Source organism: Dromiciops gliroides, chromosome 1 (genome assembly GCF_019393635.1).
Source record: "Dromiciops gliroides isolate mDroGli1 chromosome 1, mDroGli1.pri, whole genome shotgun sequence".
NCBI lineage: Eukaryota > Metazoa > Chordata > Mammalia > Microbiotheria > Microbiotheriidae > Dromiciops > Dromiciops gliroides.
In genome coordinates this window covers 143,226,665-143,240,299 of record NC_057861.1, presented here as the reverse complement: position 1 = coordinate 143,240,299, position 13,635 = coordinate 143,226,665, and the positions used below count along the sequence as shown (strand labels likewise).

General features: G+C 43.7%; 1 protein-coding gene and 1 long non-coding RNA gene across 2 annotated transcripts in view; one reads left to right on the top strand and one right to left on the bottom strand.

The window, feature by feature from the left end:
- LOC122729471 overlaps window positions 1-4,905 on the bottom strand; it is a 29,349-nt gene extending 24,444 nt beyond the window's left edge. Inside the window, exon 1 of the long non-coding RNA XR_006353327.1 lies at window positions 4,786-4,905. This is a non-coding gene — a long non-coding RNA (uncharacterized LOC122729471). The remainder of the gene's footprint in view (window positions 1-4,785) is intronic.
- KCNS2 (potassium voltage-gated channel modifier subfamily S member 2) lies at window positions 4,812-10,165 on the top strand. The gene is made up of 2 exons (XM_043968357.1): window positions 4,812-5,448; window positions 6,417-10,165. Exon 2 carries the CDS (start codon window positions 6,453-6,455, stop codon window positions 7,884-7,886), a length of 1,434 nt encoding a protein of 477 aa, XP_043824292.1. The 5' UTR covers window positions 4,812-5,448; window positions 6,417-6,452; the 3' UTR covers window positions 7,887-10,165.
- The last annotated feature ends 3,470 nt before the right edge of the window (window positions 10,166-13,635 follow it).

Sequence of the window (13,635 nt, the reverse complement as noted above, 5' to 3'; positions counted from 1 at the left end):
GTAAATGGCCTGTGACTGGGAGCAGTCCAGAAAGGGAGGTTGCTGAACATCTCGGGTGGGAGAATTAGTGACCAGGCTGCAAGTGTTCTTCACGGCCACACATGAGCCTTTGGATACCTGGAAGGAGCAATGAAGACCTGAGCTCTTTTCTGCAGTGGGGAAATGTAGGTCAGGCAGATTCAGTCTGTTCAGCTGCCACTCCCGCCAATGCAACCCCCTCGCCTATCATCGAAGAAGCTGAGCCCAAGATGTGTGGGAAGCAGCAGTGAGATCAGTGATCTGGCAGGAGTGGAAGAGAAATAATAGGCACCCAGGTGCAGGGGATTTGGGCTGTGAGCCAAGCCTGGGGTTCATTAACCCCTGCAGTCCTGGGTTCCCTCAGCTTCCCTCGATGCCTTTCCCTTCTTCTCATCATCCCCTTACATGAAGACTCTATTTCTGTCTCAGCCTACCTCTGAGGGCAGCACAGCTAAGAGTCTGCTCCCACAGAAGGGCACCATATTTTAAGAACAGGGCATAGACCTGTAAACAAACAATAAACAAAAACAGATTCCCTCTGGAAAAAAAAAAGGAGAAAGGCATTTCCATTTCTCTTCTGGCTGTACTCATTGGGAAATAAACAAGTGACTCTGCCTGTCACATACACTTAACCCTACACAAATGCAGCTGTCAGGAACACAGTGTTTCTCCCTTGTCTTTTCCAATAAATAAAAGATGTGCTGAAATAACCCCCTTTCCCGCTGGGCCTGAAAACTCACAATCAATTCCACCTGTATAGGGAAGGTCAAGAATTTTGCTCCTCCATCCTCATAAGGAAGATCAAAAAAGAGACAGTTCAAGTAACCTGGCAGTGACCCAGCTACATATCATGGCTGTCTGGTGTAACACAGCTCAGCTCCTGAGTTCACATGAGGCTCTCTCTGCCAGGCATGGAAGGAGGCAGGTTGGAAGTGCAAACATCAGAGGTAAGAACAGGGTGGCAGTTTGGGGTTAGGTGAAGTAGAGGGCAAAGAAAGGGAAATAGGGAAAACAGAATGCCCCAGCTGTTCGCTGATAGGGTCAGATGGAGGAGGACAGCAACAATCCTAGCAGTAACCCAGTGGCAGATTGTATGATTGTATGGGTGTGGAATTGCGAAAAACAAAGAGAAAGACAGAAGCCAAACGGCATTCCATGAGAGAGTGCTTGAGAGAAGTTATATCAGGGAAGGGGTTAGGTGGGGAAATCCTGCTGCATACACAAGGCAAAATGAGAGTGAGAAAGATCAAAATGGGAGGAGGCAAGATAAGGAGAGTTAGGAAATCCAGGGACCTTCAAGACATCTAACAAAAAAGAAATGGCATCAAGATTTTAAAAAGAAGCCCAGAGAGAAGAGCTTGAAGGAAGACTAAAATAAAGGAAGAAGGGAAGGTGAGAGCAGAAACACACACACATGCATATATAAAAACTGAGACATGGGGAAACAGTGAATAGATAGAGCTGTGAGCCACACAGAGAAAAAAAGATGATGCTTATGCTGAGGGATGGAAGGAAAAACAGAGACAGCCTACCACACAGGCCATACAATAAGCAAGGAACTGAGGGTGACACACAGCAGGGAGACACAAATATAAAATGAAGCAGAGAGCTGCACAAAGCAGGGGGTGGGAGTGATGTAACAGTAGAGAAAGAGACAGCAATATAGTTAATAGATATGCACAAAAGGAAGAGCTAACACAAAGAACAGAAGACACACATAGTGAGGGGCTGTTAGACACTCAGCAGACACACACCAGGAAGTCTGTCATAGATATGACGTGCATAGGAGAGAAGAATATTAAGGGAAAGACATAGACAAAGAAAACCGATTAGGGGTGTGTGACATATTTAGCAGACACACACAGACCAAATGGGAAGAGGAAGAAAGTAAATGCAACTAAAACACAGGAGATAAAAGAGAGGAAAATTTAAAACCAAAGAACAACAATAAAGAATACAGGGGATGCACACACACACATTGAACTTACACACTGCTAGAAACATTTATGGATCAGACATACTTATCCGAGAGCATGTGGCATATTTGGAAAAAAACACATACACATATATAAAGCTCTCTGGGGAAATGCCATATATTAAAAGCTAGATAAGGGAGAGTATATGCTCTCTCATCCTCACACATCCTGAGTGAGAAAATCATGAAGGTAAAGACTAGAGGGGTGTGACAAGCTGCAGATACACGTGCATAGAGGAGCTGCACCCACAAAAAACACCTTAAGGTGTTTCGGACAGATACCCACAATAGGCAGATGTCTGAGATGACCAATCATGTAAGTCATTCCTGGAGAGAGGGGAACACTCAGTGAAGGTGAGCTCTGTGAATACAGATTCTGCATCAGAGCTGTGTTCCATGTTTAAAGATAATGCTACTGATGGTGATTTCCATCCAAGTGGGTGGGTGAAGCTGAGAAGATCAATGCAGAGCCAACAGCCTGCATTGTGTGCTGTGCACATGGAGAGAAAGGCTGTCTTTCAGTTTGCAGCTGCAGTGGACATGTGCAGAACTCAGCACTGTCTATGCATTTGCTTTTTAGGTTTGTGTTTTTCCCAATGCCTTTGATAGAAAGTAGCATATCCATTTGCTGATTACTACTTGCCAGTCTGGAATGACCGCTGTCACCATTTCCCCATCATGCAGGTGATCCTAGAGAAGAAGAAAGGGTGTGTGGGGGGGGAGGGGAGGGGACAGGAAATATGACTAAGGGAACGTAGGAACTAGAGGCCAATTCCCAACTCAACCTGAACCCACCATCTTGAAGAGGAAGATCATTGGAAAAACAGGACCTCTGAGTAGAGCCATTAAGACTCAGTGAGTATTTTTCTTGAGAATAGTCTGTGCCCTAGGGACAGCTAGGTGGTGCAGTGGATAAAGCACTGGCCCTGGATTCAGGAGGACCTGAGTTCAAATTTTACTTCAAACACTTGAAACTAGCTGTGTGACCCTGGGCAAGTCACTTAACCCTCATTGCCCCCCCCCCCACCAAATCACTGAAAAAGAGAATAAGTTGTGCCCAGTAGACATGGGAGTGTAATTAGAATCATAGGATTAATTTTTTCGATCTTCAGGAGACCTTAGTGGTCATCTAGTCCAGAGGTGTAAAAAACTAGCTGCCGGGGCAGCTAGGTGGCGCAGTGGATAGAGCACCGGCCCTGGATTCAGGAGTACCTGAGTTCAAATCCGGCCTCAGACACTTAACACTTACTAGCTGTGTGACCCTGGGCAAGTCACTTAACCCCAATTGCCTCACTAAAAAAACAAACAAACAAACAAACAAAAAAAAACAAAAAAAAACTAGCTGCCACAGGAACTATATTAAAATGTAATCAGGAAATGTTTAATAAAAATATATAATTCAATGTAGATAATTTTGATTGGTGGTTTTCTAAGACTATCTATGACCTGTAGAGAATGGTTTCTAATCTGAGTTGATCTAGTCCAACTCCTTCATTCTACAGATAAAGAAACCAAGGCTCGGAGAGATTAGGTGACTTTCAAGGTCACTCAGGTAGAATGTGACTGAGCTAGGATATGAGGCCAGTTCTTTATGACTCCAAACCCAACACTTACAACCTAAGCTCCCACAAAGCATGCATATACATATATGGTTCCCATGCCACACACACACACACACACACACGTCCCATACCCTACACAGCCCAATTCATTGAACATGCAAATACAATACTGTATAATAAACAGTAAATGCCTCCTGCATGGAGTGGACTGTTTTAGGTGCTAACGAAAACATAATAGAAGCAACAGTCTCTGCCCTTAAGGAATTAGGGAGCTAAGACACTCTCACAGGTAGTTACAATACACAATATAACATGATTAGACAGTTACAAAACAGAGTTCTACATAAACTCTGAAGGTGAAAGTTGCTACCAGCTAGAGAATTGGGGGAAGTCTTCAAGAGGTGACAAGGAAGAATTCCAGGCATGGGAACAGCCTGAACAAATGTACAAACACACAGCTGCTACACCACACTCACATACACTCACGGAGCTCCCTTACTATACACACAGACTTCCCTTGCTGTACACAGAGTAAATAAACATTCATACAGCTCCCATGTACATGCATAGCAGTCACCTTACACATGGTTCTCTTACTGCATGCACACACACCACACCACACACACAATACACTGTTCCTATATTATACACACACAGCCTCCCCGACAGTTCACACACCTGCACTCAGTACAATCAGATGCCGCACCAACAGCACATAGCTCCTACTCTGTCCCTACACACACACACAACTCCTACAAATAGCACATGCATGTAAACACAGTTCCCATATTGTGCAGAGAAAGAACTCCATGTTGTAAACAACACACATACATAAAGCTTCCAATTCCCTAGCCATCAATACTCTGAAAAGCTAAGGGGGCTACCGCTTCTCGCTCTAGTCTCCTCCCCACTCCCATTTCCCCATGCTGCCTGGGAAGCCTCCAGAAACTTTCTTCAGGCGGGAACAAGGTCTGACACCTTCAACCCCTCAGAGCTGTCCAGTATTCTGGGCTCGAATTCTTCTCAAACTGTACGACACCCCCCTCCCCAACTACCCCTACCCTGATATCCGTGCCCCTACATCTTCAGTCCAGCCTTCTGGGAAGGAGAAAAAGCTAGCTGGCTCTCTCCTGGGACCCTGGAAAATAAGGCCACCTGGGGATACCTCTGGTTCAAGAGGAAAGGCTTTTGGTGGGAGGGGCCACGGCAAGGGGAAGTAGGCTGAGGCACCTGTGAGGTTCACGGTAGACTGGAGCGGACTCCTTTGGGGAAGAGAGTCAGTTGAGCGCTGAGGTGGGGGCATAGGCGGTGGTCGCCATGACGCGCAGGCTGAGTGCAGGAGCCTCGGTTATAGCAGCGGCTGCCGCAGCAGCAACAACAGAGGAGGCTGCTGGAAGGGTCTACCGGGATCCAGGAGCTGTCCCTTCAGCACCACCCGCCTAGCCAGGCCTGGCTCTCAGACTCCTCCAGCCCCAGGAGATGGGATCTTCTAATCTCCCGCTGCAGCCCACACCCACCGTGGTTGACTGACTTGAGCGGGCAGCTTCAGCCCCCACAGAGGGAGCGGCTCTTGCTTCGGGGAGAGAGGGAGGCGGGTCTGGGGTCGGGGGTGATTCCCCAAGCGCCAAGGCCGAGGATCAACCTGTCAACCCCGGGCACGAACAGCTGGCAGTTCTCTGATCACCCAAGCCTGGAAGACAAGCAGGAGACATCGCCCTAGATCCCTCCTGCTAGACACGCACACACACACACATACACACACACACAGACGCGCACACAGACACACACACGAACATCCAGTGGGCAGCATCAGCAACAGCAGGAGCAGCAATGCTAAGAAGGTGGTCTGGGAAGTTTCACACTTGGATCTCCAGCGGATTCCCGAGACTGCAGGTAAGAGCTGACTCCCTCTTCTCCAAGAATCAATCGGCTTAGCCAAGGGGAAAGAGCTGAAAAAATCAGGGAGCTCAGCGCACAGCGCACGAGGCTCTGGGGCGCGGAGCCAAAAAAGGAAAGAGGGCCAGGGGTAGAACCAGTACCGGTTCCTGAATAGATGACAAGAAGGATGGAGAACTAAGGGAGGTAACAGGAGGGGGACACACACACACACACACACGCACACACACACACACACACACGGCTCTCCAGCTGCCTATGAAGAAAGGCTGGCAAGGTGGAACACTCTAGGCAGGGAAAGTAGTGGTGGGTATTAAATAACCATGTTCCTTATCATTTGAAACGACAGCATTTGGGGTCTTCAAAGCCTCCTACATATCCATCCAAAGCCTTGTTTCTCTTAATCAAGACGTCCACTTCCCTGCAAGCGAGCTGGATTGGGGCGGGTGTGTGTGTTGGGGGGGGGGAGAAGCAAGGGGCATCTACACGCCTACTGGGATCCTATCTCAGCTTTCATTTACCTCCAATGCGACTGCCAGAGTCAGAGATGCAAGGATAGCTCGTTGAGCTGTCCAACGTGAGCAGAAAAATGCCAAAGTGTCAACGGAGTGAGGGACCTGAGGAACGAGAGGTGGCATATGGAGTTAGCCATCGCCCCACCCCACAGAAATGCTCTGAGTGGGTATTGAATCAAGGGACCGGTCCACCTCTCACATCTACAACGAGGTCAATCTCTCCCCCACCCTAAACTAACCCAGAAAAAAAATCACCCAACAGAAACTAGCAAAAGCCTGGTCCATCCCCAGGAACCGCTACGTTAAAATGCACGATGTGATCCTGAAATCTTGCCGCTAGGTTGAGGGGGGTGGGAGGGAGAGGAGAGGAGAGGGAAATCCCAACGCCAGTCATACGTGTCCCTTCCGCACAGCCGCTCATCGCCTCCTCCCTGTTCGCTCACATTCTAGGTGTAGCTCCCCGCCAGTGTCCCGGGTCTCCCCAGGATGACGGGCCAGAGCCTGTCGGATTTGTCCGAAGCTAACTTCGAGGATAGCGAGATCAGCGTCAACGTTGGGGGTTTCAAGAAGAAGCTGCGCTCGCACACGCTGTTGCGCTTCCCGGAGACCCGGTTGGGCCGCCTCCTGCACTGCCGCTCCAAGGAATCCATCCTGGAGTTGTGTGATGACTATGACGACGCGCAGAACGAGTTCTACTTTGACAGGAACCCAGAGCTCTTCCCCTACGTCCTGCACTTCTACAACACAGGCAAACTCCACGTGATGGGAGAGCTCTGCGTTTTTTCCTTCAGCCAAGAGATAGAGTACTGGGGGATCAATGAGTTCTTCATCGACTCCTGCTGCAGCTACAGCTATCACGGAAGGAAGATGGAGCCTGACCAAGAGAAGTGGGATGAGCAAAGTGACCAGGAAAGCACCACCTCCTCCTTTGATGAGATCCTGGCCTTCTACAACGATGCATCTAAATTCGATGGGCAGCCCTTGGGAAACTTCCGAAGGCAGCTATGGTTGGCTCTAGATAACCCAGGCTATTCCATTCTGAGCAGGGTATTCAGCATTCTTTCCATCATGGTGGTACTAGGCTCCATTGTCACCATGTGCCTCAACAGCCTTCCTGACTTTCTGATCCCTGATAGCCAAGGCAACCCAGAAGAAGACCCCAGGTTTGAGATTGTGGAACACTTTGGTATTGCCTGGTTCACCTTTGAGCTAGTGGCCAGGTTTGCTGTGGCCCCAGAGTTCTTCAAATTTTTCAAGAATGCACTGAACTTGATTGATCTCATGTCCATCATCCCCTTTTACATCACTCTGGTGGTCAACCTGGTGGTGGAGAGCTCTCCTACCTTGGCCAACTTGGGCAGGGTAGCTCAAGTCCTCAGGCTCATGAGGATTTTCCGCATTCTAAAATTGGCCAGACATTCAACTGGCCTTCGGTCTCTTGGGGCAACCTTGAAATATAGCTACAAAGAAGTGGGGCTCCTCTTGCTTTATCTTTCAGTGGGCATATCAATATTCTCTGTAGTGGCCTACACTATTGAGAAAGAAGAAAATGAGGGTCTGGCCACAATCCCTGCCTGCTGGTGGTGGGCAACTGTGAGCATGACAACTGTGGGCTATGGTGATGTTGTTCCAGGGACCACAGCTGGGAAGCTGACTGCCTCAGCTTGTATCCTTGCTGGCATTCTTGTGGTGGTGCTGCCAATAACTCTGATCTTCAATAAATTTTCACATTTTTATAGGCGACAAAAGCAACTTGAAAGTGCCATGCGCAGCTGCGATTTTGGAGATGGAATGAAGGAGGTTCCTTCAGTCAACTTAAGGGACTACTATGCCCACAAAGTTAAGTCGCTGATGGCAAGTCTTACCAACATGAGCAGGAGCTCACCGAGTGAACTAAGTTTAAGTGATTCCCTACATTAGTCTGAAGGTCTGGACCCATCATAATCATCAAAACCATACTGATGGTTGAGCTGCCTTTTGTGCTCCTGGCATGGCTCCAGGCTCCATAGGGTTACAAAGTAAGGAGAAGACATAGTCCTTCCCCTTCAGTACCTTACCATTCTAAACAGAAGGAGATGCCTGACCAGTGCACACCCCCAATTGCTTCCATAGCATGTAGAATCCTTGATATGGGTTGGGGTGACTAACTATACCAACTTTGCATTGAGAAAAATGCTAAACTTTGTGCCTGATGAGTATCCCAAATGGCAGTTTTTCTATACAAATCACTCATCATGTACCCAACTCTGGTGTTCCTGGTGCAGTTGCTGTCAGTTTGCACTTTCGTTTCCAAGTTATCATGTGAGGATTGGATAAAAGTATATCTCTCCAGTGGGAACACTTGTGAAGTCAGCAATGAAAAACTCAGATTTAACTCACAAGAATGTGGGGGGGAAATCTCATACTTTCATTTCCCAATTTGCTTCAATGCTCAAAACAGAAAATGTGAAATTAAGCACATATCACCAATGCAACTTTCTGTTTTTCTTAGAACTTAACCTGTAGTTCTGTGGCTTGCATGGGTACATATCATACTACTGTTATTTATGCAAATATTACCTCCCTTGAAATTTAATTTACTCAGTTTACACGTGAAGTGAAAACTGGTCCTAGTTCAGGACCAAAAGCATTGGGAAGTTAGGGTTAGTCTAAAATCAGGCATAGACCTGATCATTATGAGGTTTTCTAGGCTTTTTGGTGTGGGAAATGGGAGTAGTGAGTTTCTCATTAATGAAGGATTGCAAGTAGAGGCTTGATATCCACTTGTTGGGAATCTCATAAAGGGATTTGTGCCTCAGGAATGGGTGGATCTCTAGGATTTCTTTCAACTCTGAGAGTTTCTTATTCTTAATGGGAGCCATTGGGAGCCACATGGATGAAGAAGGCACCCTGCTTTTCTGAGAGTCTTTCCAAAGGGGATATTGCCTTAGGCTTGGTATGCACAGGCCTGGGATGAATAGATTTTTTCCCCAAGCTGTATTTCATGTTCTAAACAATTTTACCCAATTCTGCTGGGTCATAGAAATTAGCAATTTTTTATTTGTCATTTTTTAAGAGTATGGATTAGGATATTCTGCCTCTTCCAATTACTTCTTAGTAATTATTTTAGTTTATTATTTAGTTTATTTTACTGTCTTATGAAAGTAAATTTTCCTATTTCATATGAAAGACAGTAGCTTGGAAACTGTCTTAGTATCCTCCTCTGAAATCTCCTTAAAATGAGTGCATGTTTGTTTCTGAGCAAAACTTACTCCAGTAATTTTTGCTTCTAGGATACATAATGTTTTATATGATGCTATAATTACCTTGTAAGGGGCTTTGTTCTTTGAAATGGGGAACTCATGGAACATGAGCATGTACTAAGAACACAGATGATGTGTGCATGGAGTAGACTGCAGGGAAATATTATATATATATATATTTTGAATTAACTGTCTTCCTTCTGGGAACAAAGTAGGGTTGGGATTGGGAAGGGAGAGGAATGGGAAAATTGAAAAGGATATGCTATTATAAAATATCACAACTAATCACAAACTTTAAAAAAGTTTAATGCTGCATAAAGTACCTTGAAACTTCTAAGCCTGTTGAAAAAAAGGTTAAAGGGGTGCATATATCTTACTTCCTTTGGTTTTCAGAAACTCTTTCCTGTTCTTTGCTCCTTGATTACAGGAGCCCTGGACTATCACATAAATGTGGATGGAATCTTGAGCCCCTTCGTATAACTGCTCTGTCACCATCATAGTATATGTCATGTATTGTTTCCAAATTGACTTCTATTATATGTCTTTGAAAAGATTGTAGTCAAGTGGTCTGAGCATGGAGTTAGCTAGGATTTTTATTAAGGCCCAGATCCTTTCTTTTTATGTGGCTCTTACCTAAGTTATCGAATTTTGTGTGTCTTGATTTCCTCACTTACTAGATGGGGTCCATACTAACCTCAAAATGGTGTTGTGAGGAACCTTTAGTACTTGAAATGTATTTACAAAATGTTTGAGGGCTGAGTTACTGCTCTTACTAAGAGAACTTTGTTTTTAGTGATTCTTTGAATGCACTAGGCACTTCTGATTGTAGATGTGGGTTGAAATCCTGTCATCTGGACGGAGATTCATGGTAGAACACCTCCCAATATCTAATGCACAATCTCTCTCTCTCTCTCTCTCTCCCTTTCTCCCTCTCTTCCTCCCTCCCTCCCTCCCTCCTCCTCCTCCTCCTCCTCCTTCTCCTCCTCCTCCTCCTCCTCCTACTACTTCTTCTTCTTCTTCTTCTTCTTCTTCTTCTTCTTCTTCTTCTTCTTCTTCTTCTTCTTCTTCTTCTTCTTCTTCTTCTTCTTCTTCTTCTCCTCTATCCCCTCTTTCACACACACACAAACACACACACACATACACAAATATGGAAATTTGAAAAGACCATGAGGCAACAGATTGAGAAGTTCAGGGATATTCCACAGATTTTTGCATGCAAAATACCTGACTCCAGCCAGTATTTTCAGAGATAGAAAGTCAACAGTTTATAAAATAGCCTCCTGATTGTTTTGGAAGCAAGAAATGTCAAGTGACTTATTAGATGTGCCCAAGAATGTTTTCACTTGCTAAAACCAATTTTATTGGGTCCCATATTGGGCATGTTATAAAGTCACTAATAATTCCTTATTAGGCTTATTTGTAGGGAGACAGGACAGTACTCAGTTGCTCTAGATAGAATTTTTTTCTAAACAGTATTTCATTATAAATGATGAGGTATTTCTGATGGTTGTATCTATTTTAGATGTCAGCTGGAAGATTCACAATTCATTGTGGAAACAACTTGCATTTATATGGTGCCTTTTACCTGAGGGAAATTCCAAAGTGCTTTAGAAACTTTTTTTTTTAACTTCTTTTGTATATATACTCATGGAGAAAAGGACCTTGCTCCTTCCTGAAGCAGTGGTAAATCTAGGAGGACGAGTTTAATAGGACTACCCTTTTTTAAAATTACTATTAATTTAATAGCCTAAAGTAAATCTTTCGGGCAGCAGGTTCAGAAGGAAGAAAAAACTAACCTATGTGGCTTCAACAACAGACTTGATTTTAAAGAGTTACACTACAAATAATATAAATTGATCTAGGATTCAGAGAAAAATGTTCTTCCTCTCTGAAATAGCACCATCAAATCATTAATGCCAACATGTGGTCCAGATTGGGCTTCTCAATTCACACATAAAATGACATTTTAGGTAGAAATCATATCCTCTAGTTACTAAAGCTTGGTTACATCTTAGACTAGAATGGAAAAACCTCATCAGAACTATTTTCTGTTTTATTTTGATAAAGAGTGCTAGCACAAGGTGATCCCTTTAGGCACTAGCCCTGCCAATCTGACCTACAAACCTGGTTTTTAATTCCCTTTAAAATATTTTGGGTACAGGAAGAGCTCCATTCACAAAAGCTGTTGATTGGTGGGTGCTTTGTAGGCAAAGAAAGATTTTCTTTGGGATGATAAACTTTTAAGTTGTTCAAAGGTCAGTTTTAGAGAAAATATAGGGACCCATTTTTTATTACAGAGTATATGATGAGGGCTTTAAAAGTTTAGAGAAAAAATGTTTTAGACTGGGGAAATGCCACTATTCTGCTTGAGCAAATTATTTGGTAGATGTGGATTAAATAGTTGCAAGTTAGAGTTTTTCTTTTTAAAACAATCAATGAAAACAAACCCCAAAAATAACATCCCTAAGTTTCATGGGTTTGCCAAAAGGCTGAGGCATGTTCTAATGCCAAATTGTAGAAGGTTTGAAGCCCAGAAGGTGGTAATTGGTACTTACTACTTGGATTTATTTCTACTTGTCTTATTACTCAAATAATTTAACCACCTGCTAATTCTCTTCTCATTTAAAAAAATTATTTGGATGCACTTTGGGTTAGTGATTATCTGTGCTGGCTGTTTGTTATCTATTTTGAAGGCTCAACTTGTATTTCTTGTGTGTTTTTATCAGCATGACCTGTTACAGAGTTGTAATTTTTAAAATTGAGAATGTTGTATTTATGATGTCAGTTTTAACACTCATTAACACACTACTGTGCAAGCATTTACTGAGACTCCAAGTGAACTATTGTCTGATTGCTACACTTTAATTCTTGTGCCTGGACTCCATAATGGGCAATAACATTGACATGCTTAGGAATTCAGCTTTGAACAGTATACAGATTACAGAGAGAGAAAATTATTTAATTTTCTATAAAAAATTTTCCATTTGCACACAGAGTTGCAAGCATCAGAAGGAAATACAATGTTCTGGACCAGAATTCTTGATCAAAAAAGGCTGTGTGTTTTTAAAACTATGTGGGGATGGGACAGCTAGGTGGTACATTGGATAGAGCACCGGTCCTGGATTCAAGAGGGCCTGAGTTCAAATTCAGCCTCAAACACTTGACAGTAGCTGTGTGACCCTGGGCAAGTCACTTAACCCCAATTTTTAAATCTTCCCAGAGTAGCAGGTGTTAAGATGAGACTAAGTTCTTTTTCTCAGTAGGGCTGCCTGGGTAGGATGCAAAATGCTAATGGAGTTATAGAAGTGAAATTCCTTAGGGTCAGTACCTTTGCTTTGAAGGAGCTGTCCTCTCCCACAAAACTTACTACTTCTTCACTGTGTTCCCTTCAACTTCTCTGCTAGGACTTTCAATTACAGGGCATCACATGACATTAATGGGCTTCCTTTCTCCTCTGTGCTGACATCCCGCCTGGATAGCAAATTAACTCATTAAATACATTAACTCAGCTTGGCTGGATAGCAGTGATTACACAGGTTTGAAGGTTGATAAGGTGGGGTGGGAGAAATCTGCAATATGATTTCATTTCATATTGATCCTGTTCCCTTCCATGTCTGCTAAAGGGCATTGGAGACCCAGCCATTCATATTTCTGCTTTAGCTCAACAAAAATATTAGTAAAGACAACTATGCTTGGCACTGGAGATTCAAAATAAAATGAAAAAGTTCCAACTCTTGAGGAGCTTAACATCCTTTTGGGTTTAACCTTTAAGGTAGAACCAAATAAATTATTTAATAATTTAATACATACTTAAGACAGTGCCTAGCACATAGTAGGCACTTAATAAAAGTTTACTGATTGAAAAACTGTCTAAATTTCACTCTCCTTCTACTGTACTTCCTTTGGAAAATCAGACTAATGACACCAACTTCCCAATTTACATTTTCTCCTTTTTTGGAAACTTAGCAGCATCCTCCCCCCCACGTACATCCCCCGAATTAACCCCCACCCCTATATTTTCATAAATTTATCATGGGCCTTTGGGAGTTAGTATGAGGAACCACTCTCCCTTTTATATAGAGGTGGATAGATTGCCTCTTGTACTACCATAGTTTAATTCAAATGGAGAATCACTGAACTGGAGAAAGTATCTCCTCATTTCTTTCTTCCCTAAATAGAACTGTCAGTAGTTCTTGATATTCACAAACAGAACCCAAGTAATTATTTTCCAAGCATGAGAGGCTGGGAGAAAGGTAATAATAATAATAGGGCTTTAATAGTACTATATAACATCTATACAGTGCTTTAAGTCTTGCAAAGTGCTTTACAGATTATCTTATTTGATCCCCAACCTAACCCTGAGAAGTAGGTGCTATTACCCCCATTTTAAATATGAGGAAACTGAAGCTGAGAGAGAGGTGAAGTGA